Here is an 18,322-nt window from a genome sequence, read left to right as displayed (position 1 = left end):
ACAGAGGGTGTGATTAAAACACACAGAGGAACAGGCCAGCGGGGCTTATTTTGCAAGGCTCAAAAGCACTTGAGACATTTGAGGGTATTGCATGGTGCATGTTCTTCCTCTATGGGACCTGAAACTGGCCCTGGATCAGATCTGACCGTTATTCCATCTTGTCAACTTTGTCCTCCAGTGCAGCTGCAGCCTGGTTCCTTCAGATCAATCTACCTAATCCCGTTCTCATCCCAGGCCCCCTTTGACCCCCCTCCTCACTCCTGATGTGTCCCAGTTCAGGCAGCAGGAGGAGGAAGAGGAGGAGGAGGAGGAAGATGATGAGGAGGAGGTGACACCTGACCGCAGATGTGTTTTATAATAACATGCATGTGAATATGAAGGTGGGCTGCTGCTCAAATCCACTCACAGTGGATTTTTTTCTCTCTCTCTCCCTTCCCTCCATTGCATCGATTTGCTTATTGCATTTCTATCGCATCAAGTCGAAATCAAATGGATTTAATCGGGCTTTATAATGCAAATGTTTGCAGGAGGAGGAAGAGGAGGAGGAGGAGGATGCAGGCGAATAATTTCTAATCCATCACCGGTGGATCAATTTATAGCTTTTAATGAGATCCGAGCCATCAGGCCTTCATGCATGCAGGTTTCCCTCCTCCTTCTCCTCTTCCTCGGCTCGTGCATCCTAAAGGTTTCTTCGGCTCTATGCCGCCGCTGTATCCAAATGGAACCAGGCTAATTGTTGATGCGGATCTGTCAAACATGAGCGACTAAACAGTGGACGCACAGCGCGAGCTGCGGGCCTGGTTAAAGCAGAGCAACAGAGACATTATGAAAAAAAAAAATTAAATAAATAAATAAAAAAACAACAACATGGCAGGAAACCATCTAAAGGGAATAAATCCCCTGAAGCGGAGCCGCACTGTGTGCCTAGGAGCGCATAAATATGTAGGCTTTCAGCCTCCGACCTACCTGAAATGTGCCAATGGTTTTTCCAATTTGGAGAATTCCGGGTTGACTCCACCCAACACACACACACGCTCACTCACTCACACTCACACACACACACACACACGCGCGCACGTTTTGCGCGCACACAGTAATAATAAAAAAAGAGAGAGGATCTGTCAAATATGAAATGATGAGAGGAAATCCCAGCCTCGTCTCGGTCAGGAGCTGGAGAGAAAAAAAAAAAAAAAAAAAAAAAAGCCCGAGGTAAATAATAAATCCTTGGCGTTTTTTTTTTTTTTGGGGGGGGGAGGTTTCGCCTCCGTTTGCGCGTCGTGCGTCGTCCTCCGTGTGGGAAAGAGAAGGAGATCCGAGCGGCGCAGCGGCGGGGGTCCTGCTGAGCACCACGGCTGGATTCGGAGAGATGTTACGCATGCAGCAGGGGGGGAAACCTCAGTGTGACGATCAGATCCTGGCGTACAGGAGGGACTCGGTGCGGCGGACCAAGCAGCGAGCCGGGGCGCGTTTTTTTTTTTGTTGTTGATTTTTTTTTTTATCCCTCTCCGCCACAAGCCGCACCGACGCCTGTTGGTTCAATTATCAGCTTAATTATTGCAGCAGAAGCAGAAGGCACCACAGATCTGCAGGCTTCCCCATTTCATTTTCTACATCAGCTTTGACATCACCGGGTCCCCCCCCCCCCCACACCCACACCCACCTCCTCCTCCTTCCTCCTCTCCAACTGCATGATGGGCCTCATCTAAACCCATCTAAATCTAAATCTTCTTTCTTAAAGGTGTCCCTGAACGCACCTTCTCCCCCCCCACCCCCCAACACAAAGAAAAACAATGACCACCATGTAATATTTCTTCAAATATTTATATATATTTATATATTTATAATATACGCATCACTTGGGTTTGTCCATACATACATAAACGCACATATATACAAAAAAAAACAAAACACTGAACCTCAGTCCAAGATGCCACAGCAGACCAGAGGTGCAAGAAAAAAAAAAATTACAACGCTCTTAAATTATGCATAGCTTAAGTTATTAAACAGAAAAATAATAACTTCCTTCTGTCACACGGTCGTCTTTGCCATTTTTCTTCTTCATTAAAAACACACGTACAGACATTTGGATGCGCGAGAAAAAAGAAAAAGTTTGCAGGTTCATATTTTACCTTCAACGTCGAGAAGGGGAATGCAAAAACACTTTTTGGATGAACAATAAACAAACTCGGTAACAACATGACCTGCACATAACAGTCCAAGTCGGATGAGGAGGAGAGAATTAGACACACGAAGGAATGATGATAGAATAAGATTATCTTCCCTTTTGACGTATACAAATCAAACGCAAAGTGTGAACGGTAAGACTTCATGTTTTCACACAGGCGCCTCGCGGCCAAGGCGAAAAAAAAGAAGACTGCTTTCACAGCTGTGACTAAACAAACATCTGGTCTCTTCCTACATGGAGCATCGCTTTAGAAAATAAATGTATTGCATGTTTGTGTCTCGTATTGCTTTCTGGGGTTAAATCAAAGCTCAGTACGTGTTAAGACCACAATTTGTTGGCTCGTCTTGAATGAAACTACCACTTCACACACACACACAGTGCAGTAAGCTGAGTGGGAATGTAAAAGAAAGAAAAAAAAAAAAAAGGCTTCACAGGTTTAATGTGTGGCCGTCGTGAAAAGCAGAGCTTCAGTGTCGTCAGGCGCTCCTGCCTACAACAACCCTTTAGTGATGCTGCACCGGTCCTCAGCGCGGGTCGTACGTCAGGAAGTGAACCGAGGGGCAATCAGGAGAAGTCCTCTCCACTTCTTCTTCAGGTGTTTAATGCCGTTCGTTAATTGCTTTCTCAGACTTCCAGCGAGCCGTCAAAGTGGTTGTAGTGCAGCCGAGCGTCGGACGAGGGAACGAGAGGATGGAGGGGAAAGAAAAGACGAACCTTCATGTTGTTTGTAATAAATAAAAAAAACAAAACATTAACATCTAACAAAAAGTCAGGTTCAACAGAGGCGACGGACATTATTAGAGCAAAATGGCAAGAAACGTCCACATTCACACAGTCGAGGTCAGCGTCATCCTGGCATGCAGAAGTAGGGCAGAACAGCAGGCAACACAAGGTACGCTTCATCCCGTCGCCCCGCGACTTCCTCCGCAGAGGTATAGGAAGTGAAGCTGGGCTGAGACGCTGTAGTGTTCAGACTTGAGTGGAGCAGACAGCCCAGCGGAGGGGCGTCGCACTCCCACGGAGCCGGACGTCTCCCGGTGACAGGAAGGGCTTCCTCCCCGCCAGCCGCTGCAGCGTCAGCAAGACACGCTCGCCGAGCTCGGGCTGCAATCTGTCAGACGGTGACATGCAGTAAGGCGGAGGGGGGGGGGTTCTGGGGGGGTCCTCGCACCTTTATGTTCCGGTTCGGCCAGACGATAGCAGCTTAATCCAGGGAAAGAGTTAAGATGGGAAGAAACACCGAAGAGGGAATCAAAGAAATGAAACGCTCAACAAATGAAAGAAAACGTTCTGGGGGGGGAGAAAGAGCAGAAAAAAAACCAAAACAAAAAAACTATTTTTATAAAGTGTCTGTTGCAGCCTCGACTAAATCATCATTCCACATTCCTGCTCAGTATGTTTAGAAATATATAGTTATATACATATAATACTATTCTCGTCAACGGTTGTTGATGCTGGGGTTGGCTCTGGTGTAGAAGTCGGGGGGGCTCAGAGAGGTTGAGGCCATGCGGACGCGTCTCCCCGACTGTCAAGGCCGACGGCAGGAGGAGGAGAAAGGGAGGGAGAGAGGGAGGGGGGAGGGGGGAGGGGGGAGGGGGGGGGTCCCTCCTGCTGAGAAGTGGACCGAAGTAAAACGTCAGACCGGCGGTCAGCCGGCGGCGTAGCTGCTCAGGAAGGAGTAGAACATGGGCAGCTTCATGCGCTGCTGGTCCCGTCGACACCACGCCATCACTGTGCCCTCGCTGTTGGCGGTGTAGAGGTGGTGGCCGTCGCACGAGTACGTCAGACTGAGGCGGGCGAGATGGGAGTTGGTCACCAAAAAAAAAAAAAAAAAAAATTATTAAAAAAATTAAAAATAAAAAAATCGCATATTAAATCAAGAGAAGCGAAAGTGCTGAAATACCTGATGATGGGTTTGCTGGACTTGGGGAAGGTGATCTCTCTCACTGGCTTCAGATCCCAGGTGCTCCACAGCCTGAGAACATTTCAGGAGCAAAAAGCCATCAGTGTAAATAATTCAGTGTGTTTACAAGAGGAGGAGGAAAACACACACACACAAATAAAATAAAATCTGTCCACCTCACAACTCCGTTCTCCAAACCGCCGGCGATGACGTTGACGGACACGCCCTCCGGCTGGTTGGAGAACGCCACGGAGCAGATGATCTCTCGGCAGTGCACGTGACCAATCAGGTCGCCGTTCACCGTCCACAGGCGAAGGTCGCTGCCTCCGCCCTCTGGAGTTAAAAAAAACAACAAAAAAACAAACAAAACAAAGAGAGGTCATTACGCGCATCAAAAACATTGGAATGATAATGGTTCGGTTTACGTAACAGGACACTCCTCACCCGAATCACACACTGTGGCGATGTCGCCGGTGGTTTCGCTGGCGGACACCGCCGTCACCGGACTCTTGTGGCCGGTGAGACTTTGAACATAACACAGTCTGGGGGGGGGGGGGGAGACAAAACACAGGGTGGCTCAGAAAACATCAAGTTTCTCCATAAACTTTGTGCTATAAACTGAATATTGTGGCTCCGATTATTCAATTAATTGTTAAAGTAACAATAACAATGACATCAATTCAAGGCAAAATGTCATTTTAGAGATTTATATCACCACAAAAAAAATAAAAAAATAAAAAAATCCCATTTTCATTTTAAGGTTAAGTATCTGCAGATTCTCAACAGAGTTGTTGCCAAGAGCTACCGCTCCTGTCACATTTCCATTTTAATAATAAGAAAATATTTAATTGCTACATTCTCCTTTCAGGACACTCAAGGTCACTGCACAAAACGGAAATGTTAAAAGAAACGCCACAAACGTCAGCTTCTGTTCCCAGTGTTAAAACCTTGGCTGAGGTTAAAATGGGAGATTTTACACTGTCTACTGCTGAACTTTGAACCCGTCATTCCCACCTGACACCGTTTTTCCCCTCCCGACGCCAGCAGCATCTCAGACCCGCGGCTGCAGCTCGAGTCATACCAACCTGTTGAGGTCCCACAGGATGCAGGTGCCGTCGTCGCTGACGCTGATGAGGATGCTGTAGGGCTTGCAGACGAACAGGCTGGTGACTTCTCCCGTGTGTCCGTACAGGTGAACCTGAGATTCCACCTCCATCTCTGAAGACTGCGACGAGACAACACACACACACACACACACACACACACACACACACACACACACACACACACACACACACACACACACACACACACACACACACACACACACACACACACACACACACACACACACACACACACACACACACACACACACACACACACACACACACACACACTAAAGCTTGGATCGAATGTCTGGGTATTAAGTGTTACAACATAACAACCCCTCCTTTAATCATTTCCAAACAAGGGCTTCGAAAACCTTACAAACTAATTGCTAGAGAAACACCCGTCAGAGGCGGAGAAACAGGAAGCGTCGATGTTGGGGGACTGAAAGACTGAAAGCCTCGCTGATGACTGAACTCTCAGACCTCCAATTCCACTTCTGGGCTCGCTGGAAATGTGTTTCAAGGGCAACTGTGATGTGACTAATGAAGCTGAGCGTTTGAGCACCGTGAGGCTGCCTAAAGAGGGGGTGGATGGGGGTGGGGGTGGGGGTGGGGGGGGTGGTGTAATGGGCGGCAGGTGGGTGGATCGGGTTCTCGCGTGGAGGCGGAAGGTTAGAAGGGGACGTTGCCATGGAAACCCACCGTGGCGCTGGTGAAGCGGTTGCTGTAGGCGGTGATGACTCCACACTTGCTGCCCGTAAAGAGCTGGCAGCCATCAGGCACCCAGGCGCAGCTGGTTACCTGGAGGAGACGGAGAGGGACGGTTGGACACTGGAAAACGACGACCCCGAAAGCTCACTGGTTGAGCGACGCCGGCTACTTGCCGATCCCGTTGAGCTTTCCACACTTTACGAGCGTGTCAAACCCGCGTTTACCTGGTGGAGTTGTGAACACTGAATGAAGTTGATGGGCGGTTCGCTCTGTTTGCTCTTCAGCCTCAGGATGTTGTCGGCGTAGCCCCAGCTCAAGATGGCCGACCACTGGATGTCCGTGCTGTGCATGCTGCGCACGCCTTTAGCACCAGACGCACAAAGACAAGCAGAGTCAGCCGGACGCGTCTCGCACCGAGGCCGAACTGTGAGCGAGTGGCGGGCGTCCTACCCTGCTCCTTGCTGTAGATCATCATGAGGCAGAACTTGCGCGACAGGCCGCAGATGGCTCGCGTCGGCAGCGCCAGCAGGGATCCAAAGCGCTCCCCGTGTGGCTGACTGAAACACACCACCGGGTCGGGAGCGGAGGGCGAGCCCACGTATTCACCCCACTTCAGACCTTTGATCCATGGCAACGGGCTCTGCGGGGGGGAGGGAGGGGGGGAGAAAATTGAGGAGGTGAGGAGCACGTCATTTCATGGACGGCGTATCAAGTCCCGTGTTCCTCGGAGCACAGTGGGCCAGCGGGTCAACCGACGCCGGCGGGTCAGATTACCGGGCAGACGATTTCCTTGGTCGGTTCTTTGGTTTCTCTGAAGGCGAAATGAACGAGGAGGCCCATGGCGGCCGGCAACTCCCCCTCCATCAGGAGCTTGGGCCCCGCCCTGCTGATGTGGGAGGCGTTAAAGAGCTGTCTGGGGGTCTGTCCATACGTCTTGATCATCGTCTCGAGGGCACGCCGCTGGACTGGGTCCTCCACCGCCGACACGTCCATGCCAAAATAGGTCTGTGAAAAGTAAGGAGCAAATGGCATAAGAGAAGAAACGGGGGGGGGGGGGAGAAAAGAAAATCTAACCGATATCATGCAGAGGCAATGATTGCCGAATACGTACGGCTGGGTGAAAGACGTTGATGGCCTGGACTGCAGCTTTGCCTTTCTGCTTCAGCCCAAACACCAGATCAATCCACTGACACAGCGTCTGGGAGACCTGGTCCGACTCCAGGCCTTGTCGGTGGATCAGGATGAAGAGACGCGGGTCGTTGCGAGCCCACGGTGGTAAATTCACGTGATTCACCCTCTCGCCATTCTGACGAACCCCAAAATCAAAACCTATCCAAGGACAGGTCACATTATTTACTTTCAAAAAGGAGATACTATGAACGGTAAAAAAAACAAAAAAAAAAAAACGTCATTGTCGAGCCATCCATGCTATTTTCTCCATTTCATTAATCTTTTAATAAATTCATTAGAAGTCATTTTCTTTCTTTCTTTTTTTTTTTTTAAATGCAGAGAAACTACATTTCACTTCTAATCACGTTAAGGTCTGCTGTGGACACGTCAAACAATTTATTCTGAATCTGGAATGCAAGCAGGTATGAAGAATAAAGAGAGAAGAGAGAAAAACCGCAGAGAAATAATTACCCTCTCTGTTGACCAGGAACTCCGGGAGGTAGAAAAACTCCGGGATGAGCTCCTTCACGTCGGTCATGGACTCGTAGGAGGACAAACGCCACGTGGTGTTCATGGAGTGAAACGTCCGGTCCGGGATATCAAAGCTCTGGTCTGATTAAGGTCAAAGACAATCTAATTACACGTTGGGACTCGCCGATTGAAAACACTCCCTTTCATGGCCTTAAAACATCACGCTTGCTGAATACATTTACCATCACATAAAAAGACGCCTCAGATGAGAGAGAGAGGGAGAGAGAGAGAGACAGAGATGAATGAAAAATAAATTACTGCAAAAGAAAGAAGCCAAAAGGGGCAGCGAGATTTAGCGGATCAGAGGGGAGCGTACAGATGAAGCAACCACTCGTGGCGGCGGGCTAACGGGCTTCTCAGTCCGATCAGCCATCGGGGCCGTTCCAGTGACTCACCCTGGTACGCCAGGAACATTTTGGTGAAAGGAGGCATCCGAACCAGGAAGTGCAGCACGGTGCCGCTGTTGGAGTAGTGCGAGCCGTAGTGGTACGGCTGCACGGGCGGCATTGGGTCGTCCTCCCGGATCCCCTTCTTGTACTCCTCCTCCAGGTACTGCAGCACAAACATGCCAGTGAGTTCGCTTTACCAGACGCTTCTGAGAACACGGAGAGCGTGAGCGGGGGTCCTACCCTGTAGTTGTCCACGTAACGATCCTCTTTCTCTTTCGACTGCACTGCAATGGGTTTGATCAAGTTCCTGCAACGCAAAGCAACGTGCTGATGAGTCAGTGTCCACAGTGAGAAACGGCAATTTTGCTAAATTCATTCACAAAATCAGAACACATTGAAGTTTAAAGACACATTTGTAACAAATGCATCACCATGAGTGAAGAAACAGATTTGCAATATAACATCTTCATGACAACAGAGCGAGAAACGACATTTTAAAAATGATTGGTTTGATCCAGGTACTTATTTGCAGTTGCTCTAAAGTTTATTTCAGGGAAAAAGATAAAGTGATAAAAACAGACAACTTTTGCTCTTACTAAATTAGCAGCCACAATTCTCATAAATCATTACATTAAAAGGGCCTCGTCGCCAATTTCGGCCGTCGAGAGTCGACGATTACATTTTCACGACCCTCAGAACGATCCAAGTTGCCCATCAGATCATTTTCTCCTCACACATTAAACACGGCGAATCAGGACTTTAAAAGCATTCATAAAAGGGAGCTCTATTTGAACTCTGACCGGTAGATGCCGGGGTCCTGCAGGTCGAGCGTCTCGCTGGTGTAATCTCGCAGGATGAAGGGGAAGACGGGGTACTGCATGAGGTCGTTGAAGGAGCGGCCGGCGTGCTTGTTGAGGTGCGTCAGGTACTCGAAGTTCGAGATCTGACCCGAGCCCCACAGCTGCGTGAGGGCCGAGATGTTTCCGTGCTCGAGCAGGTTGGGCAGGTCGGAGGTCAAGATGTTATGGTAGACGTCGTCTCGAAACTGAAGGAGGAGAAAAATCGACGTCACTACAGAATATGGTGACTATGATACCACACTTGCTCTGCCACGGTAAGGATTGGTATACTCATGTTAATGTCACATTTACATTCATGCCACAAAGCTTGAGATATCAGAGCGCCAACAAATAAACAAATAAAATCCCGCAACAATAATTTCTTGTCAAGTTCCCTAATTTTGTCCATTAATCCCATAAAACACCAAAGACGAAAGACACATCTTGCCTTTTACCTCCTTCAATGTGCTAAACTAAAACTATATATATATATATATATATATATATATATATATATATAATACACACACACACATATATATATATAGAAATAAATGAATGAACAAAATGAATTCTGATTTGTTACACAAGACCAGTCATAGGTTACAGATTTCCTTGAACACATTATAGTGACCATGACGATCAGCAATGTTTATGTGTAAATGGCACTTGAATTCTCCCAAGATGCATCAGGTAGAAAAGTTTTTGTCCTCAAAATGTATTTTTTAGAAGCAGAAAAACACCCAAATTTAAGGATGCGAGCAAGTTTGAGAAAACTGTGGTATTACTGGCCTGACCTGCCGTTTTATATTTATTCCCTTTCCGTTCAGCTCCATTTCTAAAATTCTAATGAAAACGCAGAGATGATTTTTGATGCTTTTTGTGATCTGCTGGGCAGTCCGATTATGAAAGCTGAATTCACTCGGCTCTCCGTGTTAGCGGGAGACAGCTGAGGTAACCAAACTTGAATCGATCCTCCATTATTCATGACGAGTGTTTGGAGAAAAATCGAAACAAACCAGCACTGATGACGTGGTCAGTTATTTCACGCCACTTGTGAGCTCCCGCCTCACCTTCGTGGTGTCGAAGGCCAACAGCAGGGTCCTGCCGTTGGTGAGGAATATCTCCACGGCGTTGTCTCTCAGCTGCCACCACCGCTTGTGCACCTCCTTGATCTCCTCGTACGTCCAGGAGAAGGACGGCGCCTCCGTCTCTCCGTGAAGACTCTGCGTGAACGCATTGGGTGTCGAGCAGCCGGGCGGGCACACGTGACGTGAATGGAAAATTAGGTTTTTGTTTTTTTTTACCTGGTTGTCGTGAGCATCAGCAGCATTGTCCTCTACAAAGTACATCCCAGACTTGCCTGTGAGACAGCACAGGGTGAGTGAGATTTTGTGTATTTAAAAAAGAAAAAAACGAGACAAACACCAAGCGCTGGGTGAATAAATAGCAAACGCTCGTGCGCGTGAGAGGAAGTGCAACGCTCCAACGACGCCTCAGAGAGAGCGGATTACTCTTTGTGCTTTGTGACCGGCCGAGTACATTAACAGCACGGAGCAACCGGGGGCTTCGGCTTGTGTCTTACCCAGAAGTAGCTCCCCCGCTGTCTCTCTGGAAGGGGCAACGCTGACGCACCGTCTGGTGAATCTGAGGTCAAAAAAGGCGTTTCTTAATACGCCGGCAGAATAACGCATCGGCTTTTCGCCAGACTCTCATGGGCTCCATCTGTCTGTAGCCACCGTGGCGTTCTGAGACAGATGTGACGTGCACCAAAGGGTGACACACACGCGCAGACACAATGAGTTCTACCTGATGGACTCGCTGGTAGCTTTGTCTTTGACAGTGGAGGAGAAGGAGGAGTGAGTCTTATCCTCAAACAGGAAGGACAGCGGTGGTTTCAAGGTATCTAAGCAACACAAAGATCAGATCAAATCAGAGACAAATGCACAGTAAAAACACCCAGAGTGGGAAAAATTGCCAATCGCCCTTCCTGTACCTTCAGGCTTGCGTCTGTCTTTGAGCAGGTATTTGTTGGGGATGGTGAGGTAACACCTCTGGAGCCGCCGCCGCTCCCGGTTCGGCCCCTCTGTGGGGTCCAGTTGCCAGGATGTTGGGTAGGATGTCTGGTCATACCAGACGGCGCTGAAACACCAAAAACTGCACTGAAAATCGTCTGGCAAAGGATTCTGGCAAATTAGTCGCCATTCGTACAATTCTGAATATCTTGACAAATAAAAACAATCTCAAATCCAAAATAGTTATGCAGCATAGGAATAAAATACAAACTCCATCTCTGAAATTTGAGACGTATACCAAGAAAGTACCACTATTTTTTTCTGACTTTCAATTAGAAAACTAATACGAGACGGTACGAGTGCACATGAGGAGTTTTCACACCCACCGGTCGTGTGTGAGCTGCTGCACCAGTTCTTGCCAGTGCCGGCTGGCGCTGAGGTCGGTCTTGTAGAGGCCCCTGATGTGCTGGATGACTTTCTTTCTCTCCATACCTTGTCGCAAAGACACGTTCTGAGTGATATCGGCTGCAATCTTGGAGATGTCCTTGGACTTCCCGTCCAGCCTCTGGATGAGACTGTGGGAGAAATGAGAGAGAGAAAAAAAAGAAATATAGTGGAATAAATTACATTATTACAGATCTGAGGTTGTACTAAACAGCAATTATAAAAAGAAAAAAAAAATACTCACTTCCTCTGTGTGTTGGCCATTTTCTTTTCCCATGCAACTTTACTTGTTTTCTCCTCGGCTTCATATTTGAATTTTTCCTGTGTACAAAAACAAAATGCGGTGAATCAAGAGTGCATTTGCCATTTTTTTCTCTCTCTCAAAGTGCTGTTCCATATGGCCGATCTGAAGAGATGCATTAGTACTGCCTAAAAGATTCACGCTGTTTTCTATTCTTTTCCATGATGACAGCATCTTTGCACGGCTTTACCTCTTTGATGGCCTTGAGCAGTTCTTGTTTGTGTGGAGCGTTGGGCGGGATGCAGCGGTGACCACAGAGCTTGAGCGAGGTCATGAACGCACCCACGGCGTTCTGCTCGTCTCTGGTGAGGCCGTCCTTGTGGTCGTGCAGCATCTCGTACAGGTAGAGTGACAACTTTGGGCCGTGCTGAGCAGAAGAAAAAAAAAAAAGCAAACTTATTTCAACATGCAGGCGGTGACGGATAGGAGAGGTGATTTGAAACTACATGCGTTAGGCTGAACACTCGCCTCCAGGCCGGGGCTCAGACTCAGGCTTTCTTTGAGTATATCTAGGTGTCTGGGGTCAAACACAAACTCCAGCGCCTCCTTTCTGTCGGACAGGGGAAGCGAGGGACTGAGTGTGTGCACGAGCAGGCGCCCTATCTGGACTCGAAAAGTGTCCCGACAGGACCAGAGGATCCTTCGCCACTGGTGATGTGGAGCGCCGCCGCGTCCTGTGCTGCCCTGTGGACCCACGCCACCAATATAACGTTAATCATCACATAACATTATGACTTTGTGACAAAGTTAGAAAATGTGAAAATATCACAGCTACAAGATCCAGTTTGGGGTTAAACCGCAAGACATGACTCATGTTTATCACATTGTTCTCCCACAGATCACATCTAAACTAGAGGTTCCAAACTTTTTAGTTTTTTCTTCTTTGGAGCTCATACAGCCTGCTTCAGTGAAAGACTGTGGCCGCTCTCTGATATCCGATTTCCCAAAACATCACAGTGAAGCCAAAGGCTGGCAAACTTACTATTCCGAAAAAATAAAAACAAAAGCAGGAACACTTGGATAAAATCCATGGTGAGTTTCAACAAGATGTGTTAAGATTTTAAGTGCAATTTATCCAAAACAAAGTCTTTTCATTCAACCAAGGACTCCAGTTGTTTTAACCTTTGCCTTATTTCTAAAATCCTTGACAACGTTGTTGTACGTGTTTTGTTTAAAGATTCTCAGTCAGGATTTACAAAAAAGAAGAAGAAAAAGAAACGACTTTTGGTTCATTGGGTATCACTGTATGGATTCGTTTTTTAACGTTTATCTATGTTGGTTCATTTTCTTTCTTCAATATTCTTCAATGTCAAATAAACCAGGTCAAAACCCTCGAATTTGGTTCTACTGTCGCTTTGTAAATATTAAAGTGTTTCTTTTCCTCACTCACACTTGTGCTTATTGAAGGGAATTTGTTTATTTTGATCATCAGAGAGTTAAGTGCATTGATTGATGGATCGATTGCCTTACCAAGCTGATTTTGATTCCATCCATCATAAGTTTGAGGATGTCTTTCTGGAAGCTTTTTTTGCTGGCCGGGGGCAGAGTGAAGGGAGTCGGAGAGTGCGGCACAGAGGCGGAGCCGCCCTCGTCGTGGGGCTGATCGCCCGGTTCTGGTGTGAAAAGCTGTTGGTCTGGAGAGTCCGGAATGTTCAGCAGGTCAAACAAGTCCTGGCTGACGTCTGAAATGGAGGAGACGTTCAAAAGCAGAACGGGATGAGACGCCAGGCGGAGCGGATGAAAAATCAACAGTTGGGGAGACCGGCCCGATTGTTTTACCGTAGTAAATGAGTCTGTTGACGGCGAGGACCACGAGCCTCTGCAGCCTCTGGACGAACTCCGTCTCACTGGCACGGATGGGGTTTTCCTGGCTCATCCTCCTCTGCATCATCTGGTTGAGCTCATCGCTGGCGACGGAGCGCATCCGCATCAGGAGCGAGTCCGTCTGAGCCAGAGAGAACCGCCGCCGACCTACAAGCACCAGACTTTTATCAGCTCACTTATTCAGGCGCTGATGGCTGTGCGTGCGTGCGCTTTTTTTTTTTTTTGAAACATTTTGAGAGGAGAGTGTGAAGCGAAAATGACAAACTCTTCCAGATCAACATCTGCGCTCAGGGGTTTAACGCCGATTTTTGTTAAGTATCCAAACATGCACACACACAAAGGCACCAGTAACATGCTGGGGGTACTGGGCAGATTAACCACGCCGAGGTGAGTGTTGCGGATGGGGGTGAGTTCACTGCAAAAGACAGGAGACATGCCCCGTGACCCGGTGACAGGGGTGGGTGGGGGGGATGTTCTCCACTTCGGACCGCAGTCCCAGCTACCTGCATCACAGTGGAGCATGTAGGATGGAGCCCCGGAGGGGGAGGGGAGGGGGGAGTCTTGGGACAGGAAGCTGAAGGGGGTGAACGGGGGGATCTGGCCATAGGAGCAGTAGTGCTGTCGGGGGATGCGGGGGATAATGGAGTCTTTCATGGCAATGGAACCTTGAGATCAGGATGAGGACAGGTTCAATAAACAAGACACAACTCTACGGATGAACTCGAGCAGACCAAAAATATCTGCCGCGTTCGTCCGACGCCCACCTGCGATGCTCTTGCGCTTCTGATAGATGGCGTGGTGCGGCGAGCTCGGAGCGTTGACGGAGCTGCTGAGCTTCTGGGGTTCCTGGTTGGCCGTCGTCTTTATGAACTCGATGGCCGACTGGAGGACGCGAAACTGCAAAGCGACAGCCATCTCTGGGAAGGAGCAGAGATGACAAATGACTGTACAATAACTGTACATTTTCACTTCAGCACATCGGGATCCAGCTCCGTATTTATGATCCTCAAACTGCTCCACCATAAAGAGATTCTTAGAACAAAATGTATTGTTGTTGAAATGAGAAAATAAGCTTCAGCGCAAAATTCAAGTCTTACAATTTCTACAGCTGTAGGCGATATACAAAGATTTACCAGCTATTTCTCGTGAAAAAAACATCCAACTGACACAATAATATCAAATCAAAACTTGCCTTTAACAAAATAGGATCCCAACTTGAGAGAAAGTGTGAGAGGTGTGATGATGCGAAACTCGGAGAATGTGTCCGTATATATTCCTGAACATGCATGCAGTCTGTTGTCGATATACATTTCCAGAGCATACTGCACATATGTAAAAACCTGCAGTAAATAAGTGCGGTGTACAAAAGACCGATACTCTGGGGAAAGTTGTTTAAAAAAAAAAAAAAATGTGATGACAATTAAAAAAAACATGAAATTCAATTTAAGCTAAAACACAAAGACCGAAAAACATTTATCCAACTTGTTTTCCATCCCCCAGCATTAAATCCAACATCTAAGAATATTTGATGGAGATTTAAGTCGTTACAAAATTATTTCAACACAATTTTTTTTTTTTAACTTTTTTATTCTCTCACAAGTTGCCACAATGTAGATTAATTTAGGTGTTAATCTGTAAATAAAACACAAGTAAAGTTGTTTCTGACATGTTTCTAATAAGGACCTCCCAAATTGCTGGGATCAACGATGATGATGATGATGAGCGGTTTAAAAAAATGCATCATGTTAAAAGATTTTAGTCAATCCTATTTTAGAATAAATATTATAAGAATGCCCTGTGGTGCATAATTAGCTGAGATCGGACTCCAGCGCCCCCTGGCCTTGCACTGGATGAAGTGATATCGAAGATGGACAGATAGGATAAGAATACCAAAATGTCTTTGCTTGTCATTGAAGACAGTGAAGTATTTGAATGTAATGACTAAAATAAAAACCAAAAGAAAATAAAGGTACGAAGTCCCATTGCTCCTGTAATGTTTTTTTTTGTATGATCATATTATGATTATATTAAATCAGATTGTTATGATGACAAGGAAATGGGTACTAATGGAGAAGAGATAGGTGAGATACGGCTGAGTGGAAATTTTGGAAAACATGAGAGAAAAACCATTTGCTGGGAAGATGAAAATGGGAGATATTTCTCAAATTACATTTTTCTTAAATGAGTTTCCACTCTGCAGTTGCAGATAATAAAGCGGCGGCCCCGTTTCTCTCTGCAGCAGGAATTGACAACTTGATATCATCAACAACTGCAGAGCAAAGGAGATGATGACAAGACTGATGTATTCCACACGTGCGCTGATTTTCAGAGATTCGGTCCTCACCCTGTGTGCGACGCATCTTGCTCGTCTGCATGAAACCCAACAAGGTAACGAGGTCTTCGATGATGCGAAAGTACTGGGACCCCGAAGAGCTGCAGGAGTGGATGGTGACAGCGACTAACATCTGCTGGATGTCACACACCAGGAGTTTGTAGTCATTCAGGGGAATACTGCAGGAAACAGGGAAAACAGAGGATATGAAGCACAGAGAGCCAGTATGTCACTCATCTGGGCCAGATCAATACGCAGTGAGAAGATTAACGATTCAATTCTGGGCTCAAAGATTCAACACAAAAAGCCATGAACGCATGGCGGTGTCTGAATGAATCAGCCTCCATGTTTGGCAGCCGTACCCGTTCTCCATGCCATTGAGGGTGGAGAGGGTGTTAAAGAGCACGTAGAGCAGCCCGTGGTCGAGCAGGATGTCTGCCAGCTTTGGGCAGGCGTTGACGAGCTGCAGCAGCATACACAGGATGTTGTGCACCAAGGCGTTCTCGTACAGGGAGTTCTCAATCAGACCCAACACTGGGATGATGCAGCGCTTCCTGAAGGCTGGGATATTTTCCATTTCCTCCAGGTCCAGACTGGAGAGAAATACAAGAAAGGTCTGTCGCGACATGTGTCAAACATTCTTCATAGTGCGGGAAACTCGATGCATAATACCAGCAGCTCGTGTGCCTCTGGACAGGTCTCGGGACTTACTCTTCCTCCAGGCCCACTGGTCGTCCAAACAGCATCTCCAGGAAGCACTCGAGGAGCCCCTGGCTGCCTTGGTGGATGTACAACTGGTTGGCCAGCAGCGAGAAGCCGTGATTCTTGAGAAACTTTTCCTTCTGCTCCTTCACAGCCCGGCTGAAGTAGGCATCCAGTAGCTGGGAGGGAGGAACAGGAACATTTGGATCTTAAGTGCAGTGGTGTGTGGTTCTGGTGGCGCATGTGCAGAGTTATATCGTTAAAAGAAAGAAAAACTAAACTAAACAACAACAGCTGCCAATGCAAGGTAATTCCAGCGCGCACTGTGTTCATATGAAATGTGTGATTTCAAATGTTTGCCATGTTCCGACTGGGAATAGAAACAAATTATTATGCTTCGGAGTCTGGAACTTTTTCCAGCTGGATCCCACTTTGCTGGTTCACTAAAATGTGATTGCTACACTGCCTTTTTCTCTGCAGGAGCAACACACAAGATTATAATCATGTTTGGCACTGAGCTCGTTCAACTGATCGACTGTGGGACAGACCAAAGTGTGGATACTTACAAGTTGATTGTTTCTCCATGCAAGTGTCGTGTTTAAAAGGCAAAGTGCACATTTTAGACTATTTTTTGGCATACTGATTTTTTTTGTGCGTGTCTTGTGCCAATCTTTCACACTTTTTCATAAATAAAGTCCCAGGGGCTGTAAACAGAAGTGATTCTACTGCAATCAAAAATGGACTCAAATGCACTTTTCCTTTCTGCTTGAATGACGTTTTAAATGAAACTACAACGTCCAACTGATAAAAAAAAAAAAAAGAACATTAGTGGAGAGAAGCTGCAAATCACAAAAGAAAAACAAAAAAAATCATCTTCCTTTATGATAAAGATCATTGAATTGTTGGCACTTTGTCAATAAAATATCACACAAACATTGTTCAACAACATAAAATGTGCAGAACAATATATACATTTCAAAGGCCACTAACCCCCGGTGTTAAATCGGGACGAGTAGACTGACCTTCATGACTCCTTGCTGAATGAGGGGTGACGAGTGATTGACGAGGGCAATGAGTGCCTCTGGCTGGATTAGTTTGTCCATCACGTCCTCCAGCATGAGGTCGGGTAGCAGCAGCAGGACCCCCCTCAAAAGATCGTACAGTCCACAGCAGATCAGCACCAGGCAGTCCTCCGTACTGGACCTGAAACGAGTTTAGAGCTGAATTATGGCGCATGAGCAACTACAACTATACTTTTAAAACACGGTGAGTGAAGTTGTCAAGCAAGACTGTGCACAATGTTTGGTGACCAGAAACACCTGTTGTACACGTCAATACGGACGTCGAGGACGTCTTCTTAAATAAAAGCAGATGTCTTCATGCGAGACAATAATTTGATGGTGTCCAAACATGACGGATCGGAAACAACAAAAACATCTCCCAGCTTTAACCAGAAGCTGGCTGACAGGCAGGAAATAAATGAGGCAATTACTAAAATACAAAATATTGCGAAATGTGTCACTTCTTTAAATAAATGCGGCATGAAAATATGCATGTCCGGAGGTTTTGTGGTGCAAGATGCAGAGCTGGAATAGCTTTTTCCAGGGCTTGGTGTGTGTATGACTGGTTTTTATCAAGCATTTGGTCACTTTCTGCCAAACTTAACATGGAAGCTATTTTCCTGGAGGTTTTAGCCTGATTAAGTGGTGAGGGGGGCACACACACACACACACAGACGCACACACGCACACACACACACACACAGAAAAAAAACATCACTCAATTAAGCCATTCGTTTCGGAAGGCGTCGGTATCATACTGAGTATTTTCACTATTAGTGTTATACACAGTAATACAGTGCAAA

At 46.8% G+C, this 18,322-nt stretch overlaps 1 protein-coding gene across 1 annotated transcript in view; it reads right to left on the bottom strand.

The window, feature by feature from the left end:
• Positions 1–1,813: 1,813 nt before the first annotated feature.
• Positions 1,814–18,322, bottom strand: part of lyst (lysosomal trafficking regulator) — a 56,025-nt gene continuing 39,516 nt past the window's right edge. Inside the window, exons 24-53 of the mRNA XM_080507057.1 lie at positions 17,481–17,661; positions 16,468–16,637; positions 16,119–16,349; positions 15,769–15,935; positions 14,189–14,341; positions 13,380–13,571; positions 13,071–13,282; positions 12,069–12,284; positions 11,791–11,967; positions 11,544–11,620; positions 11,242–11,430; positions 10,837–10,982; positions 10,650–10,746; positions 10,426–10,487; positions 10,148–10,203; positions 9,914–10,066; positions 8,802–9,046; positions 8,242–8,308; positions 8,008–8,164; positions 7,553–7,693; positions 7,023–7,240; positions 6,686–6,916; positions 6,362–6,551; positions 6,136–6,272; positions 5,903–6,001; positions 5,174–5,313; positions 4,533–4,630; positions 4,265–4,421; positions 4,089–4,160; positions 1,814–3,972 (exon numbers count right to left, since the gene is read on the bottom strand). Coding sequence (XP_080363183.1) covers positions 3,834–3,972; positions 4,089–4,160; positions 4,265–4,421; positions 4,533–4,630; positions 5,174–5,313; positions 5,903–6,001; positions 6,136–6,272; positions 6,362–6,551; positions 6,686–6,916; positions 7,023–7,240; positions 7,553–7,693; positions 8,008–8,164; positions 8,242–8,308; positions 8,802–9,046; positions 9,914–10,066; positions 10,148–10,203; positions 10,426–10,487; positions 10,650–10,746; positions 10,837–10,982; positions 11,242–11,430; positions 11,544–11,620; positions 11,791–11,967; positions 12,069–12,284; positions 13,071–13,282; positions 13,380–13,571; positions 14,189–14,341; positions 15,769–15,935; positions 16,119–16,349; positions 16,468–16,637; positions 17,481–17,661 — 4,570 coding nt within the window. The 3' untranslated portion in view covers positions 1,814–3,833. The remainder of the gene's footprint in view (positions 3,973–4,088; positions 4,161–4,264; positions 4,422–4,532; positions 4,631–5,173; positions 5,314–5,902; positions 6,002–6,135; positions 6,273–6,361; positions 6,552–6,685; positions 6,917–7,022; positions 7,241–7,552; positions 7,694–8,007; positions 8,165–8,241; positions 8,309–8,801; positions 9,047–9,913; positions 10,067–10,147; positions 10,204–10,425; positions 10,488–10,649; positions 10,747–10,836; positions 10,983–11,241; positions 11,431–11,543; positions 11,621–11,790; positions 11,968–12,068; positions 12,285–13,070; positions 13,283–13,379; positions 13,572–14,188; positions 14,342–15,768; positions 15,936–16,118; positions 16,350–16,467; positions 16,638–17,480; positions 17,662–18,322) is intronic.

This window comes from Blennius ocellaris (genome assembly GCF_963422515.1).
Source record: "Blennius ocellaris genome assembly, chromosome: 13".
Taxonomy (NCBI): domain Eukaryota; kingdom Metazoa; phylum Chordata; class Actinopteri; order Blenniiformes; family Blenniidae; genus Blennius; species Blennius ocellaris.
This window is presented reverse-complemented; position numbering and strand designations above follow the sequence as displayed.